Source organism: Dipodomys merriami, unplaced genomic scaffold, assembly GCF_024711535.1.
Source record: "Dipodomys merriami isolate MVZ:Mamm:240054 unplaced genomic scaffold, mDipMer1.0.p SCAF_52, whole genome shotgun sequence".
Lineage (NCBI taxonomy): Eukaryota > Metazoa > Chordata > Mammalia > Rodentia > Heteromyidae > Dipodomys > Dipodomys merriami.
In genome coordinates this window covers 7093755-7112490 of record NW_027206091.1, presented here as the reverse complement: position 1 = coordinate 7112490, position 18736 = coordinate 7093755, and the positions used below count along the sequence as shown (strand labels likewise).

Below are 18736 nucleotides of genomic sequence, written 5' to 3'. Positions count from 1 at the left end.
ATTCTTGTTTATCATGTGACCTGGTTCCTAAACTTTTCTCCTTGGGAAACAGTAGAAACTCCTACTGTCCCATCAGATGAACATTTTTTATTTTCTCTTATAAATTGGTCATATGATTTTATTGTTGTTGTTGTTTTTTTGGTCAGTCGTGGGGCTTGAACTCTGGGCCTGGGCGCTGTCCCTCAGCTCTTCAGCTCAAGGCAAGCGCTCTACCACTTGAGCTACAGCGCCACTTCTGGTTTTCTGGTGGTTTATTGGAGATAGGAGTCTCACGGTCTCTCCTGCCCGGGCTGGCTTTGAACCGCGATCCTCAGATCTCAGCCTCCTGAGTAGCTAGGATTACAGGCATGAGCCACCAGCGCCCGGCTTGGTCATATGATTTTAGTTTTATTTATTATTCTGGTTTTTTTTTTTTTTTTTTGTCCCTCTTGGGGCTTGGACTCTGGGCCAGGGCACTGTCCCTCAGCTCTTCAGCTCAAGACTAGTGCTCTAAAGACCAGTTGAGCCATAGTGCCACTTCCAGCTTTTTCTACTTATGTGGTGCTGAGGAATCGAACGCAGGGCCTCATGCATGCAAGGCAAGCACCACCTTCCTGGCCCTCTGTCTGGGTTTTTTCTGTGCAAGGCCTGATGCTTGAACTTGGGGCCTGGACGCTGTCCCTGAGCTTCTTTTGCACAAGGAGAATTAGTGTTCTGCCACTAAAGTCACAGCTCCATTTCCTGCTTTTTTGTAGTTAATAGGGTATAAGAGTCTCACAGACTTTCCTGACCAGGCTGGCTTTGAACTGCAATCCTCAGCTCTCAGCCTCCTGAGTAGGTAGGATTATGGGCATGAGCCACCAGTGCCCAGCATTGCTTGATTCATTTTAGCATTCTAAACCTTACCAGATATTGTTCTGGAATGTATTGAAGCCCAAAGCAAAAAGAGTTAGTGCAACAAACACTCAAGGATGCGTAGAAGATCAAACTAATTCTTAAATCCCATCTCTGAAGGCCTCTTCAGGTCTCTGTTCTTTCGAAGCCAATATCTAATCAAGAAACCATAATAATTTGAACTGTGAAAGTTTAATATAAACTGTGATTAAGTATAATGGGACTTGAGAAACAAAGGATTAGCTAAGAAGAAGTTAAGAGAACTCTCAAGGTCATAGGAAGCCTGGTGTTGGTGGCTGATATCTATAAGCCTAGCTACTCAGGAGGCTGAGATCTGAGGATTGCAGTTTGAAGCCAGCTAGAGACTCTTATCTTCAATAAACTACTTAGAAAAAGCTGGAAGTAGCTCTGTGGCTCAAGTGGTGGAGCATTAGCCTTGAGCAAAAGAAGCTCAGGGACAGATTCTAGCTCAGAGTTCAAGCCCCAGGACTAACAAAAAAAAAAAAAAATCATAGGAAAACAGATACAAAGAGGAGTCATGAATGAGGCTGGGCCTTGGTGGCTCACGTGTGTGATCCTAGCTATTCAGGAGACTTAGATCTGAGGATCAAGCTTCAAAGCCCACCTAGAAAGAGAAGTCTGTGAGACTCTCCAGTTATGCACCCAAAATGTTGAAGCAGAACTGTGGCTAACTGGTAGAATGTTAAGGACCAGGGACAGGCCCTGTGTTCAAGCCACAGTACTAGCACATGCACACAAAAATATTACTGGGCTGGGAAGGTGGCTCAGTGGTAGAGCGCTTGCCTTGCATGCCTGAGGCCCTGGGTTTGATTCCTCAGCACCACATAAGCAAAAAGAAAAAAAGCCGGAAGTGGCGCTATGGCTCAAGTGGTAGAGCGCTAGCCTTGAGCTGAAGAGCTGAGGGACAGCGCCCAGGCCCAGAGTTCAGGCCCCACGACCGGACCCCTAAAAAAAAAAAAAAATGTAAAAAAAAAAATATTACTTGGCTATTATAAATTTTTTTATCAAAGTTGTATGACTCTATCACCATGAAGAATCTTTTATATTCTTTATGTCTAGACTAGCCTTGGCCAGATTCCTCCTATTTGTGCATCCCCACTTAGCTGGGATTTTAGTCTTGTGCCATGTGTCCACCTGTTGAGTGAGGTGATGGAATCCCCTAGTCTTTTTGCCCAAGCTGGCCTCAAAATTGATCCTCCAGATCTCCACCTCCTAAGTAGATAGAATTTCAGATTTGAGCCATTGTACTCCGTGTTTGCCTGCTTTTAAATGCTATATAAATTCAAACATACTTTCTATGTTGTTTAGATTTTTTTTTTTCTGGTCGGTCATGGGGCTTGAACTCTGGGCCTGGGCACTGTCCCTCAGTTCTTCAGCTCAAGGAGAATGCTCTACCACCTGAGCCACAGTGCCATTTCCAATTTTCTGGTGGTTTATTGGAGATAAGAGTCTCAGGGACTTTCCTGCCCCAGATGGCTTTGAACCATGATCCTCAGATCTCAGCCTCCTTAGTAGCTAGGATAACAGGCATGAGCTACCGGTGCCTGGCTTGTTTATAATGTTTTTTTTTTTTTTTTGGTCCTGGGGCCTGAACTATGGGTCTGGACACTGTCCCTCAGCTCTTCAGCTCAAGGCTAGCGCTCTACCACTTGAGCCACAGCACCACGTCTGGAGTTTTCTGCTTATGCAGTGATGAGGAATCAAACCCAGGGCCTCATGCATGCAAGGCAAGCACTCTACCACTGAACCACCTTCCCAGCCCCTAGAATTTTTTTAAACCTCTCCTATCCATCAGGTTTTGCTCAAATATCTGATTTTATTTACCTGTGTTTTTAAATTTTTAATGGACTTGGAAATATATTTTATTTTTTTTTATTTTTTTTGGGTCCGGTCGTGGGGCCTGAACTCTGGGCCTGGGCACTGTCCCTCAGCTCTTCAGCTCAAGGCTAGCGCTCTACCACTTGAGCCACAGCACCACTTCAGGCTTTTTTCTTTTTGCTTATGTGGTGCTGAGGAATCGAACCCAGGGCCTCATGCATGCAAGGTAAGCACTCTATTACTGAGCCACCTTCCCAGCCCCGGAAATATATTTATGCATATGCACAATATGATGTTTTGATAGATATACATGTATATATAATGAAAGCTTTTTAGACTCGACAAATTCATGTTTATCATCTCATTCTTTTTTTTCTCTCCAAGGCAAGAACATGTAAAATCTATTCTCTGCTAAAATCACAAATACAATAACTCTAGTTCTTCTGTTGTACATTAGAACTTGGAACATATTCATCTTACTTACCTGTAATTTTGTATCTTTTGATCCATATCTTCCTATGGTGCTGTGGCTCAAGTGGTAGAGCGCTAGCCTTGAGCTGAAGAGCTGAGGGACAGCGCCCAGGCCCAGAGTTCAGACCCCATGACTGGACCCCCCAAAAAAAAAATGTCTTTTACCCATCGGTCTGACTTCATCATTCCTTCTGTTTTCCTTGTCTATTTCCAAAACTACCCCATATCTGAGGAGCATATATGAAAAACACTTTTTATGAAAAATAATTGCATCAGTGCCTTTCATCATCCATTAATAGAAGTTTTATTTCTCCCAGAACATGGAAAAGTGAATGCTTGCTTTTATATTTTCTTTCAGGTTGTAAATGAAAGTTGAGATCAAGAATTTCTTTCTGAGAAAAGGATACTTATGGAATAGAACCTCTAATTGGAGATAATGGAAAGCTTTACAAAACACAGCATTGAGTGTCTAAGTTTCAGAGGTGATTGGAAATGTAAAAGCCAGATTGAGAGAAAACAGGGATCTCTGGATGGACTTTTCAGTCAAATGATATTTCCTTCTGAAGACATGCCCACTTACAGTACCCAACATCAGAGAATTCATACTAATGAGAAACTCCTTGAATGTAAGGAATATGGGAAGGATTTTGTTTTCATCAGTCCTTATATGCCATCAGTGAATTCATACGGGTGAGAAACCTTACAAGTGTAAGGAATGTGGCAAGGCCTTTGGTAGTTGTGCGAACCTTGCTTACCATGAGAGAATTCACACCAGTGAGAGGCCTTACGAATGTAAGGAATGTGGGAAAGCCTTTGGTAGTGGCTCAAACCTCACTCACCATCAGAGAATTCATACTGGTGAGAAGCCCTATGAATGTAAAGACTGTGGGAAAGCCTTTAGTTTTGGCTCAGGCTTTATTCACATCAGATCTTTCACAGTGGAGAAAAGACTTATGAGTGTAAGGAATGTGGCAAGTCCTTTAGTCTCAAATCAGCTCTCACTCAGCATCATAGAATTCACACAGATGAGAAACCTTATCAGTGTAAGGACTTTGGGAAAGCCTTTGGCAGTGGCTCAAACCTAACTCAACATCAGAGAGTCCATACTGGTGAGAAGCCCAATGAATGTAAGACCTGTGGAATGGCATTTAGTAGTGGATCAGCCCTTACTTGGCATCAAAGAATTCATACAGGTAAGAAACCTTATATATGCAGCAAATGTGAAAAGGCCTTTAGTTTTGGATCAGCCCTTACTCGACATCAAAGAATTCACACTGGTGAGAAACGTATGTAAGGAATGTGGGAAGACTTTTACTAATGGCTCCAATCTCAGCATCAGAGGATTCACACAGGTGAGAAACCATTTGTGTGTGAGGAATGCGAAAAAGCATTTAGAAGTGGCTGAAAACTTATCCAGCATCAAAGAATGCACACAGTAGACACCCTTTGATGGTCAGGTGTGTGGGAAGATCTTTAGTAGTGCTTCTGACCTTGCTCAACATTAATGAATTCATGCTGGGGAAAAGCCTTATAAGGAGTGTGGGAAAGCCTTTGGTAGCAATTCAAAACTTATTCAGCACCAGCTAATTCATACTGGTGAAAAGCCCTACGAATGTAAAATGTGGAAAGTCTTTTTTTTGTTGTTGTTGGTTGTGGGGCCTGAACTCTGGGCCTAGACACTGTCCCTCAGCTCTTCAGCTCAAGGCGAGCGCTCTACCACTGGCACCAGGCTTGCATGTGGAAAGTCCTTGGGCATGGCTCAGCTTTTAATTGGCAAGAGAAAACACATGTTGGTAAGAAACTTCATAAATTTGAGGGAGGGGGTAATGCTCTTGAATGGGGCTCAGTTTCAGCAACATAAGAAAAGTCCTGGGGCCGGGCGCTGGTGGCTCACGCCTGTAATCCTAGCTACTCAGGAGGCTGAGATCTGAGGATCGAGGTTCAAAGCCAGCCCAGGCAGGAAAGACCGTGAGACTCCTATCTCCAATAAACCACCAGAAAACCAGAAGTGGCACTGTAGCTCAAGTGGTAGAGTGCTCACCTTGAGCTGAAGAGCTGAGGGACAGCGCTCAGGCCCAGAGTTCAAGCCCCACGACCGACAAAAAAAAAAAAAAAAAAAGTCCTGGGCTGGGAAGGTGGCTCAGTGGTAGAGCGCTTGCCTTGCATGTATGAAGCCCTGGGTTCGATTCCTCAGCACCACATAAGCAGAAAAAAAAAAAGCCGGAAGTGGTGCTATGGCTCCAGTGGTAGAGCGCTAGCCTTGAGCTGAAGAGCTGAGGGACAGCGCCCAGGCCCAGAGTTCAAGCCCCACGACCGACAAAAAAATACATATTTGAGGATACACACACACACATATGTATATATATATATATATATATATATATATATATATATATATATATACACACACACACACATATATAATTGCTTTATTTCATAAAATTCATACTTAATAAGTATTTTTAATATATTCTATTTCCCCTTGATTTTATTGAAAACTATTTTGCTTAACCATACTACTTATTTTTTTCACTTGGTGTATATTATACAGAATTACAGAGCCACCTCAAAATTATTATTTTTTGTTGGTCGTGGGGCCTGAACTCTGGGCCCAGGCACTGTCCCTCAGCTCTTCAGCTCAAGTTTAGTGCTCTACCACTTGGGCCACGGTGCCATTTCTGGCTTTTTCTGTTTGTGTGGTGCAGAGGAATCAACCCAAGGCTTCATGCATGCAAGGTAAGCACTCTACCACTGAGCCACCTTCCCAGCCCTCTCAAAATTATTTTATGGAAAGTCTAATTTCTCCCTTTTTCTCTTCCCTGGTTCTTTTTTGTAATTCTTTTGTGTGTGTGTGTGTGTGTGTGTGTGTGTGCCAGTTTTGGGCCAGAATTCAGGGACTAGGCAATATCCCTGAGCCTCTCTGTGCTCAAAGCTAGAGGCTCTACCAATTGAGCCACAGCACCACTTCCCATTTTTGAGTGGTTAATTAGGGGTAAGAGTCTCCCAGGGACTTTACTATTCAGGATAGCTTCAAACCATGATCCTCAGATCTCAGCCTCCTGAGTAGCTAGGATTACAGGCATGAGCCACCAGTGCCCAGCCTACATGACAATAATCTTAACCATCATAACCACTAACAAACTTGGAAAAAACCATTTAAGACTATATCTTACTGTTTCTTTTTAATTTTTTATTAGTAAGTACTGGTAAAGGGGATTTCAGTTCCAGAAGTCTGATTATAATACCTTTACATTAATGTCACCCCTTCCATCATTCTTCCCCATCTTATCCTTACCCTCATGTACTATAGTATAATTCTTAATATTTTTAGAACAAAATGTGATCATGCTATACTCTAACCAGCCTTTAACATTGTCTGTAAACATATAGTCTGTAAAATATACTAATTTATTGGCTACAGAAGTATACAATTATCTTTACCAAACTACTATTTTAGTTCCTCCTTGGTGTCACCCAGCATATTCTCCCAGATTTATGATGTGCATATATGGAATTCATATGGTTATCTGGGCATGATTAGAGTACTTCAGAATGAGTGGTGTCCATTCCATAATTGTGCTTAACATAAGCCCTAAATGCTTAGTTAATATTACCTAACTTCATTGTTCTCAAACTTCATTGGTTGTGTGTGTATTTGCTGGTACTGGGGTTTGAATTTAGGGCCTTAGTGCTGGCTATCCTTTACTTTTATTTATTTTTTTTCTTTTGGTCGGTAGTGGGACTTGAACTCTGGGCCTGGGCGCTGTCCCTCAGCTCTTCAGCTCAAGGCGAGCGCTCTACCACTTGAGCTACAGCGCCACTTCTGGTTTTCTTGTGGTTTATTGGAGATAGGAGTCTCACAGTCTCTCCTGCCCGGGCTGGCTTTGAACCACGATCCTCAGATCTCAGCCTCCTGAGTAGCTAGGATTACAGGCGTGAGCCACCAGTGCCCGGCCGATCCTTTACTTTTAAACTCAAGGCTGGCACTTAACCACTTGAGCCACACCTTCACACTCCTTTTTCCTGGTTAATTGGTCTTGAGTCTCATGTACTTTCCTGTCTGGGTTGGCTTCAAACCATGATCTTCAGATGCCAGCTTCCTCTGTCGCTAGGATTACAGGGGTAAGTCACTGGCACTTGGGTTTTTGTTGTTGTTTTGTTTTAATGGTAAAACTCAACCATTACTCATACGTTACTCAACTAATGTCTCATAATGGAGATATTCATGTAAATGACTATGGAAAAAGTCTGATTCTTACTCCTTTATGAGTAAGAATAATTCACCTGCTAGGTGTAGGAATTTAGTTATGCCAGCAAATCCAAGTGGGGTTTCCTAGTCTTCATTTTCTTTTTAAAAGACAATAGTTGTTTCACTTCAGAGATCATGACTAAATGGATGTAGGGTGAAAGAAGGGAAACAAGCTGGAATATTAGGGAGAGGACAGTGAAGAGGCATCATTGGAAGAAATAGATGGAGCAACTCCCCAGATACAGTGAAGTGCTGGGCTCTTTGTAGATATACTGCAAATGCCAATGTTATATGTATTTGAGGGCCATGGAAGAATCCTTGTAGAGTAGGGCATGACAGGAAGGTAGACAGAAAGCTGACAGTGAACATAAGTTTGGTTCAAAGTTATGGATTTGTTCTTTAAATGTCACAAAGGGTCTAGGAATGTGGCTTAGTGGTACAGTACTTGCCTTGCATGCATGAAGCCTTGGGTTCGATTCCTCAGTACCACATACACAGAAAAAGCCAGAAAGGGCACTGTGCTAGTAGAGCACTAGCCTTGAGCAAAAGCAGTTCAGGGACAGTGCCCAGGCCCTGAGTTCAAGCCCAGTACTAGCCAAAAAAGAAGTCACAAAAGGATGGGGCTGGGAATGTGGTTCAGTGGTAGAGTGCTTGCCTAGGATGCATGAAGCCTCAGGTTTGATTCTTCAATACCACAGAAACAGAAAAAGCTGAAAGTGGGGCTGTAGCTCAAGAGGTAGAGCACAAGCCTTGAGCAAAAGAAACTCAGGGACAGTGCCTGAGTTCAAGCCCGAGGACTGGCAAATAAAAAGTCACAAAGGCAGCCAGGCACTGGTGGCTCATACCTGTAAACCTAGAGATCTGAGATTCAAAGCCAGCCTGGGAAGGAAAGTCCATGAGACTCTTGTCTCTAATTAACTTCCAAAAATAAATAAGTGGAGAGTGGAGCTGTAGCTCAGGTGATAGAATACTAGCCTTGAGCAAAATAGCTCAGGATCAACACCCAAACCCTGAGTTTTAACCCCAGGCCCAGCATGCACACACGCACACACGCGCACACACACACACACACACACACACACACACACACACACAGTGGCAAAGGCAAAGGTGTGAAGAACTGTGATGGGTCATTTAAATTGATAAAAATGGTGGAAAAATGACTTCAAGCTTTCCTAAAGGAAATGGGAGTTCAAAAGACAATGTGCCAATGGCTTGTGAGATTCAAAGACTCTTGATGGCTACTGAAACAGGTTACAAAGCCTGATGATAGATTTCAGTGAGGAGTCCACATATACTCTTAGGTTTGTATATCTTTTAGGAGATGTATCTTTTATTGTATCTTTATTTTTCTGTCAGTTTGTGGGGCTTGAACCCTGGGCCTGGGCACTCTCCCTCAAGGCGAGCACTCTACCACTTAAGCCACTGTGCCTCTTCCAGATTTTTGCTGGTTTATTGAAGAGTCTCACAGACTTTCCTGCCCGGGCTGGCTTTGAACCAAAATCCTCAGACCTCAGCCTCAGCTAGGATTACAGTCATGAGCCACTGGCGCTCGGCTTCTTTCTTGATTTTAATATTCAATTGGGGATTTGACATACACAAATGTCTTAGATCCTACTATAGAAAGAAAACACATGACCCTGTTAGACAATTATTCTGCAACAACCAACTTACACACCAAGGACCGGTCTACTACTCCTATAGAAATTTTATGCTTTTACCAGTTTGTTGGCACTGAACCATTTACACTGACAATTCTAATATGACTTATCATCTTTCCTATTAAGACTTTGGTAACATCATTCTATTGCATTTTTTTCAGAGAAAGCTTCTTATAGATGTGTCAAATGGGCTGTATCCTTTCATCATGTATTTCATCATGACAGTGTAGGAAGCTCAACTACTCCCACCATTGGGGGCCTTCTCAGAGGTCCTTTTGAGCAGTGATATGTATGAGGGCATTTCTACTTACAATAATACACATACTATGTCCTATCCATGCAATAAAGCCAAATAAAACATATCCTCAGTGAGCATTTTCTCACAGTTACTTTTAAATGTGAATACTCTGATGTACTCTGAGCACTGATTTCTGAACAAAGCCTTTCCCGCAGACTGCACACTTATATGGCTTATCTCTGGTGTGTTTGGTTTGATGTTTATTTAAATTTGACCTGTCAGTAAAGGCCTTCCCACACTCAGCACACACATAAGGCTTCTCCCCTGTGTGAATTCGCTGATGCACTTGGAGCTGGGATTTCTTGGTGAAAGATTTCCTGCAGTCAGTGCATTCATAAGGTTTCTCGCCAGTGTGAATTCTGTGATGTGTAATCAACTCTGACTTCTGTTTGAACGTCTTCCCACACTCAGAACAGATGTAAGGCTTCTCTCCAGTATGGATTTTTTGGTGCTTACTGAGATTTGACCTGCCACTAAAGGCCTTCCCACACTCAGTACACACATAGGGCTTCTCACCTGTGTGAACTGGCTGATGTACTAAGAGCTGAGACTTGGAGGTAAAGGATTTCCCACAGTTACTGCATTCATAGGGTTTCTCTCCAGTATGGATTCTTTGATGGGTAATGAAGTTTGACTTGCGGATGAAAGCTCTCCCACATTCTGTGCATACGTAAGGTTTCTCTCCTGTGTGGATTTTCTGATGCACAATGAGTATTGATTTCTGGTTGAAGGCTTTCCCACATTCACGGCATTCATATTGTCTCTCTCCAGTATGAATTTTCTGGTGTATATTGAGGTGTGATTTCTGGGTGAAGGCTTTCCCACAGGTATTGCATATATATGGTTTCTCTCCGGTATGAATTCTCTGATGTGTAATCAAATCTGACCTCTGAGTGAAGGCTTTTCCACATTTAGAACATATATAGGACTTTTCTCCTGTGTGAGTTTTCTGATGAGTGATGAGATTTGACCTGTTGGTAAATGCCTTCCCACACATATTACATATATAGGGTTTTTCTCCTGTATGAATTCGTTTATGCACATGCAGCTGTGACCTGGAAGTAAAGAATTTCCCACACTGCCCACAGTTATAAGGTTTCTGTCCAGTATGAATTACCTGATGTGCAATCAAATGTGCCTTCTGGATGAAGGCTAACCCACACTTCATGCACACATAGGATTTTTCTCCTGTGTGGATCCTCTGATGCACTGTGAGTGCTGACTTCTGAGTGAAGGCCTTTCCACACTCACCACATGCATAAGGTTTTTCTCCAGTGTGAATTCTCTGATGAATAATTAACTCAGACCTGTAGGTAAAGGCCTTCCCACAGTCAGTACAGATGGAAGACTTCTCTCTCATTGGAACTTTCTTTGGTGGAGTGAGGTTTGAAGTATTGTTGAGGACCTTCCCATATTCTGTGCATATATAAGGTTTCCCCCTTGTGTGAATCCGTTGATGTACCTGGAGCTGTGACTTGGAAACGAAGGCTTTCCCACAGTGACTACATTGGTATGGCTTTTCTCCGGTATGAATTCTCCGGTGTGCAACCAAGTGTGTCTTCTGGATGAAGGCCTGTCCACATTCAATACATATGTAGGATCTCTCACCCGTGTGGATCTTCTGGTGCATCTTGAGTGTGGACTTTTGTGTGAATGCCTTGCCACAGTCGCTGCATACATGGTGTCTCTCTCCAGTATGAATTTTCTGATGTATACTGAGATCGGAGTGATAAGAGAAGCCTTTCCCACACTCCCTGCATTCATAGAGTTTTTCTCCAGTGTGAATCCTCTGATGTCTGAAAAGAGAAGATACTTGGAAAAAAGACTTTCCACAATCATTGCATTTATAGGGCTTCTCTCTAGTATGGTTCTTTTGATGTGTAATGAATTCTAGCTTTTGGACAAACGCCTTCCCACATTCAATACATACATAGAGTTTTTCTCCTATATGGGCTTTTATATGTACATTGAGCTGTGACTTGTGGGTGAAGATCTTTCCAAATTCGGCATAATCAAAGGATTTCTCCACCGTATGAATTTTCTGATATTGACCGGGTACTTGTTTATAACTGAGGACTTTCCCACATTGATTATGGTCCCATAGTCTTTCTCTTGTTATAGGACACTCATACATAGTAAAGGAAGATATTTTACCATGTCCATCCATCTTTTTAGTGCTCTTTGATGCATTATTTCTATTATAACTTTGACAGTCTAGATTATGTTTCAGGTCATTCCCAAATGAGTCTTGCTGGTGGGGTCTTTGGGGATGAGGAATACCACCATTTGGGCTAAGTGGAATTACTTTTCTAATATCCTTATCTTCATAATAACACTTTGTAGATGGTATGTTCTTGATTACAACAATGTCTCGTAATGTTTTATTTTCCATTTGCTGGCAGCTGTCTGTCTGGTCACCACTCTGCTGCAATTCTAGGATGAAACGCAAGAAAACATCACTTGGGCTGGGAATATGGCTTAGTGGTAAAGTGCTTGCCTAGTATGCATGAAACCCTGGGTTCGATTCCTCAGTACCACATACACAGAAAAAGCCAGAAGTGGTACAGTGGCTCAAATGGTAGAGTGCTAGCCTTGAGCAAAAGAAGCTCAGGAACAGTGCCCAGGCCCTAAGTTTAAGCCCAGGACTGGCAAAAAAAAAAAAGAGTAGACTACAACAGGATGTTCTTTCATGAGGCAGAATGACATAAGTTCTAGAATCCTTCTAGAATCCAAAACGCCAAGGAAGAAGACAGAAAGGACAAGGTCTTCCAAATAGAAGACATTTCTTTGAGCGAGAGCTCCACTTCCTAAAAGACATTTCTATATCTGAGAACCCATTATCAAAAGCCCCAAAGGAAAAAAAAATAGGACATTCTAGGAGAGGCTTTATTTATTTATTTTGATCAGTTGTGGTGCTTGAAGGTTAGTGCACTATCATTTTGAACTACAGTGCCACTTCCAGTTTTCTGGTGGTTACTTGGAGATGAGTCTCACAGACTTTCCTGTCCTGCCTGGCTTTGAACTGTGATTCTCAGATCTCAGCCTTCTGAGTAGCTAGGATGACAGCTGGATAGCACCAGTGCCCAGCAGGGGTTGTTTGTTTTTTTTTTCTGCCAGTCCTGGGGCTGGTACTCAGGGCCTGGGCACTGTCCCTGAGCTGCTTTTGCTCAAGGCTAGTGCTCTACCACTTGAGCCACAGCTTCACATCCCCCTTTTTCTGAGTAGTTTATTGGAGATAAAAGTCTCACTGACTTTCCGGGCTGGACTGGTCTTAAACCATGATCCCCAGGCATAAGTCATCAAGTGCCCAGCCAGAACAGGCATTTTAACATCATTTCAAAGGTACCAAGTTTTCTCAAGATATCTGAGATATCTTCTCATTTTGCTTCCTTATCTTTCATCTACCTGCAGTTCACTCACCTGGGCAACTCTGATGTGGGCTCTCACCCTGCAATGCCCATGGCTCCTTTCTTTGGTCCACCATGAAAACCCCTGGCTCAGGAACTTGGTACCCTGTTCACAGGAAATGATAAAGGACTAGGTCCAGCTAATCATGTTGCAGATCCCAATCAATAATGTCTTGGTGCTTAATTTTTTAAAAAAAGTAACATATCTCTCTATGAACCAAGTGACATTAAGAGTGCCCCAAGGAGATAAAGAATCCTGGACAATCAACAATCGAATGGGGCTGGGAATATAGCTCAGTGGTAGAGTGCTTGCCTAGCATGCATGAAGCCCTGGGTTCAACTCCTCAGTACCACATAAACCAAAAAAGCTAGCAGTGGCTCTGTAGCTCAAGTGGTAGAGTGCTAGCCTTGAGCAAAAGCAGCTCAGGGACAGTGCCTAGGCCTTAGTTCAAGCCCCAGGAATGGCCAAAAAAAAAAAGAAGAATCAAGGACAAAACCATTACAAGTTTAAGATGTCTCATGCACTCAATTGAGAATGAAAACACATGGAGGCCTCCTTTCAGATACCAGCAAAGCAGTGCTTACCCACGGAAAGCAGGTGGCTGTAGGTCTCCTGCATCACATCCCGGTAGAGGTTCCTCTGAGCAGGCTCTAGGTGCTGCCATTCCTCTCTGCTGAAATCTATAGTCACATCCCTTAAGGACACAGATCCCTGGAAGGGCAAATTACTATTGAATATAGCTTTGGGAGGATAGAAAAAACAACAGTAGGGGCTGGGAAGGTGGCTCAGTGGTAGAGCGCTTGCCTTGCATGCCTGAGGCCCTGGGTTCCATTCCTCAGCACCACACAAGCAAAATGAAAAAAGCCGGAAGTGGCACTGTGGCTCAAGTGGTAGAGTGCTAGCCTTGAGCTGAAGAGCTGAGGGACAGCGCCCAGGCCCAGAGTTCAGGCCCCACGACCGGACCCAAAAAAAAAAAAAAAAAAAAACAGTAAGGAATACAGAAAACTGATTTTATTATTGTCTTTGATTTAACTCTTCTTTTGTTTTTATTTTTACTTTCTGGGCCAGACCTGGCTTTTTGGTGATTAACTGGACTTTCCTGCCTAGGCTGGCTTTGAACCTCAATCCTTAGATCTCAGCCTCCTGAGTAGCTAGGATGATAGGTGTGAGCCACTGATGCCTGGCCCAACTCTTCTTTTAGAAAGCTTACCCTGCTGGGAACATGGCTTAGTGGTAGAGTGCTCGCCTACCATGTACAATGACCAGGGTTTGATTCCTCAGTTCCACATAAACAGAAAAAGCCAGAAGTGGAGCCTTGGCTCAAGTGGTGAGTGCTAACCTTGAGCAAAAGAAGCTCAAGGACAGTGCCTGGGCCCAGAGTTCAAGCCCCAGGCAGGACTGGCCAAAAAAATAAAAAATAAAAAATAAGCTCACCCCAGGACTGGGAATGTGGCTTTGTGGCTTAGAGGGAGAGTGCTTGCTAGCATGTATGAAGTCCTGAATTCCATTTCTCAGTACTACATAAACAGAAAAAGCTGGAAGTGGCATTGTGGCTCAAGTGGTAGAGCGCTAGCCATGAGCAAAAGAAGCTCAGGGACAGTGTCCAGACCCTGAGTTCAAGCCACAGGATGGCAAAAAAAAAAAAAAAAAAGGTTCACCCCTGGAGCATAATGTTAGCAAGATGGTTGAAAAGAAACTAATACCCACCAGGAAAAACAGTCAAAAGGACAAACAACTTGTAGACAACAGAGAAAGCGAAGCCTCACTGTGAGCAGCTCAAAACTAGGAGAGATTTGTCCCTCGAGAGAGAAGATAATTGAGAAGACTTTAGCAACCATCATCATATTGCATACCTGTCCTTAATGCTGGGGAGACTGCAGTCCTATGGTGGGAAGCTGAGCAGCTCAGCTAACACAGTCACCTAGAGTCCACACACCTCTGCTCTCCCCAAGCAAGGACCCTGACCATACTACTTTGTGTGTGTGTTGGTTCTGGGGCCACCAGGCAGAGATGGTAGTTAAGTGCCAAAAAGGTTCTTGAGATGAAAAGGTACCCCTCCTCACCACTGTGGTATGATACACTCAACAAGATGGTGTAGGGGCTGGGAAGGTGGCTCAATGGTAGAGTGCTTGCCTTGCATGCATGAGGCCCTGGGTTCAATTCCTCAGCACCACATAGGCAGAAAAAGCCAGAAGTGATGCTGTGGTTCCAGTGGTAGAGTGATAGCCTTGAGCTGAAGAGTTGAGGGACAGCACCCATGCCCAGAGTTCAAGCACCACGACCGACCAAAAAAAAAACAAAGATGGTATAGTGCAACATCCACGTGGGCAGCAGTGGGCAGGCCACTATTGTGTCTAGACATCTATCCTGCAGTTCTAAACTTATTTACATGAGCCACCTGTGATGACACAGGTCTATATTCCATCTACTAGGGTGACTAAGGTAGAAAGATTGCTTGCCTCCAGCCTGGGGCTTGATGACAGCCTAGGTGACACAGCAAGATGCAGTCTCTAAAAGGAAATTATTTTGCATGAGATAAATTTTTTTTTTGGGGGGGAGGGGTCCGGTCGTGGGGCCTGAACTCTGGGCCTGGGCGCTGTCCCTCAGCTCTTCAGCTCACAGCTAGCACTCTACCACTTGAGGCACAGCGCCACTTCCGGCTTTTTTCTTTTTACTTATGTGGTGCTGAGGAATTGAACCCAGGGCCTCAGGCATGCAAGGCAAGCACTCGACCACTGAGCTACCTTCCCAGCCCATGAGATAAATGATTTTTATTTTGTGTATTTTTCTCCTTTTTTCCTTCTCAGTATTGAGAATTACATAAAGGTCTACCTATTTGCTAAGCAAGCAGTCTACTTCATGCCCTATCTCATTTAGTAGAAGTTTTTTTGTTGTTTTTTTTTTTGGTTGGTTGTAAATCTTGAACTCTGGACCTGAGCACTGTCCCTGAGCTCTTCAGCTCAAAGCAAGCACTCTACCACTTAAGCCACAGTGTTACGTCCAGTTTTCTGTGGTTAATTGAAGATAAGAGTCTCTTGGTCTTTCCTGCCTGATCTGGCTTTGAACCGAGATCCTCAGATCTCAACCTCTTGAGTAGCTAGGATTACAGGTATGAGCCTAGTCTTGAGCTTTCTTTTTTTTTTTTTTTGGGTCCAGTCGTGGGGCCTGAACTCTGGGTCTGGGCGCTGTCCCTCAGCTCTTCAGCTCAAGGCTAGCGCTCTACCACTTGAGTCACAGCGCCACTTCTGGCTTTTTTCTTTTTGCTTACGTGGTGCTGAGGAATTGAACCCAGGGCCTCGAGCATGCAAGGCAAGCGCTCTACCACTGAGCCACCTTCCCAGCTAGTCTTGAGCTTTCTAAAGCCTGGAAGAACTCCAACCATGATTCTTCTAACTGCCTCCTGAGTAGCTAGGAATACGTATGTGGGCCACCACACAAGCTTATTTGTGACTTACGGCCTTTCTGACTTGCCTAGGCTGGCCTCAAATTGTGATCCTCCTCTTTGCTTCTACATAGCTAATAGAGGTGTGTATCACCATGCCAGGTTAAAACTCTCAATACATTGTTTCCTTAAAAATAATATGTCTTGGGGCTAGGAATGTGGCTTAGTGGTAGAGTGCTTGCCTAGCATGCTTGAAGCCCTGGGTTTGATTCCTCAGTACTATATAAACAGAAAAGGCTGGAAATGGCACTGTGGCTCAAGTAGTAGAGTGCTAACCTTGAGCGAAAAGCAGCTCAGGGACAGTGCCCAGGCCCTGAGTTCAAGTCCCAGGACTGGGCAAAAAATGTGTGTGTTTTGTTTTTGCTGGTCCTTTTTTTGTTTTTTGTTTGTTTGTTTGTTTTTTGCCAGTCCTAGGGCTTGAACTAAGGGCCTAAGCATTGTCCCTAAACTTCTTTTTCCTCAAGGCTAATGATCTACCATTTGAGCCACAGTGCCACCATTTGAGCCACAGTGCCACTTCAGGCTTTATGAGTAGTTTATTGGAGATTAGTCTTTACAAACTTTCCTGCCCAGGCTGGCTTCAAACCACAATCCTCATAGGCTTGAGTCACAGAGACCTAGCTCTGATACATATTTTCCTGGACAAAGTATCAGGAGAGAGAGAGAGAGAGAGAGACAGAACTTAGGATCTTGTGTTTTTTGTTGTTTACTCAAGGCTAGCACTTGCACCGTGTGTGTGTGTGTGTGTGTGTGTGTGTGTGTGTGTGTGTGTGTGTGTGTGTGTGTGTGTGTGTGTGTGTGTGTGTGTGTGTGTGTGTGTGTGTGTGTGTGTGTGTGTGTGTACACTTAGGATCTTGTGTTTTTTGTTGTTTACTCAAGGCTAGCACTTGCACCACACCTCCTACTCTGGCTTTTTGCTGATTAACTGGAGATAAGACTCTCTTGGCCTTTTCTGTTCAGGCTGACTTCAAACTGTAATCCTTAGATCCTAAGATTATAAGCATAAGCCATTCAGCACCTGGTTAGGATAATGTTTTGATCTACTCTCTTCTCTTTTTTTTTTTTTTTTTTTTGAGGTAAGATCTCACTATACAGCCCAGCCTCTGAAGTTCTGGGACCCTATGAGAATGCCACCATATCAGCTTATTTTCATCTATTCATGAAGTAAGTAAATACCTTTTTTTTTTTTTCTGTCCTGAGCTTGAACTCTAGATCTGGGCTCTCTCCCTGAGCTTCTTTTTTGCTGAAGACTAGTACTGTACCACTTGAGCCACAGTGCCACTTCCAGCTTTTTCTGTGTATGTGGTACTGAGAAATTGAACCAGGGCTTCATGCATGCTAGAAAAGCACTCTACCACTAAGCCACGATCTCAGCCAAGAATACTTTTAGATGCTACCTTTTATCTATAATTTGGTATCCAAAGCAGCAGGCTAAAGAATATGGCTGCTTCCTGTGCTCCCCTAACAAATTAAAGATACCCCATCTGGGAGAAATCACTAAGCCCAAGATTTCTCCTTCTTACCTCACATAAGCTCCTATAATCCTCTGGAACAAGGATTGTAGATTTCAGGGATGAAGTTTTATTACTTGGCATAGTCACAGGGTTTTCAGCCCTTTTTCTCTTAAGGCGATTAAAGCTTAGTGGTCCTCCATGAATTTAGGTTGGCCTGGATTCTGGCACGACATATGGTTCAGAAGACTCCCAGAGATACCAAGAAACCTGGAAAGAACAAGCCTAACAGTCATCACTCAATATCCACCACTTACACAATCCTGGGTATATGGGTATGGTCCCTGAGCTACAAACTGCAAAGCAATGTGTCTCAAACTTGAACACATGTGCTGCTTACCGGTGGCTTACACCTGTAATCCTAGCTACTCAGGAGGCTGAGATCTGAGGATCATGGTTCAAAGCCAACCCAGGCAGGAAAATCCATGAGACTCATCTCTAACCACCAGAAAACCAGAAGTGGCGCTATGGTTCAAATGGTAGAGCACTCACCTTGAACTGGGACACCGTGTAGGCCCAGAGTTCAAGCCCATGACCGACAAAAACAAACAAACAAATATCTTGTATACAGTCAAATCGTCTCGTGGACATGTTCACACAGTTTAAATATTCTCAACTTCACCCTCACAATTTCTGACTTAGGCTGCCTTAGGTAGGGCTCAAGAATTTTCACTTCAAACTAGTATCCAAATTATGCTGAAAATGTTACTTCTGGGCCTACACTAAAGCAGCAGTGCTTTGGAGATTAAATATTGTGACAGGCAGTAATGATGGTGAAATATGAGGGAAAGCATGAGACCTGAAGTAATATTATGGCATATTTGCATTATGTTTCTTCTGATTTAAAACTATAAAAATATAAAATTACCTTAGTTTTAGTTTCAAAACATGAGGATGAAATGTCTTTTTGTTTCTTATGGGCTTTGTTTTGTAGGACAGGATCTTACTATGTAGCCTAAACTGGTCACAAACTTGTACTTCTCC

The 18736-nt window shown here is 43.3% G+C and overlaps 1 protein-coding gene and 1 pseudogene across 2 annotated transcripts in view; one reads left to right on the top strand and one right to left on the bottom strand.

Annotated features, from left to right (window-relative positions):
- Positions 1 to 18655, top strand: part of LOC138811125 (zinc finger protein 345-like) — a 20884-nt pseudogene extending 2229 nt beyond the window's left edge.
- Positions 1 to 18736, bottom strand: part of LOC138811101 (zinc finger protein 585A-like) — a 38248-nt gene that overhangs the window by 16487 nt on the left and 3025 nt on the right. The window contains exons 2-5 of one of the 2 annotated variants that reach the window (XM_069998672.1): positions 17765 to 17962; positions 13384 to 13510; positions 12812 to 12904; positions 9506 to 11824 (exon numbers count right to left, since the gene is read on the bottom strand). In XM_069998672.1, coding sequence (XP_069854773.1) covers positions 9506 to 11824; positions 12812 to 12904; positions 13384 to 13510; positions 17765 to 17836 — 2611 coding nt within the window. In that variant the 5' untranslated portion in view covers positions 17837 to 17962. Of the gene's footprint in view, positions 1 to 5702; positions 11825 to 12811; positions 12905 to 13383; positions 13511 to 17764; positions 17963 to 18736 lie in introns of those variants that run through there. The other variant, XM_069998671.1, reaches the window with a different exon arrangement.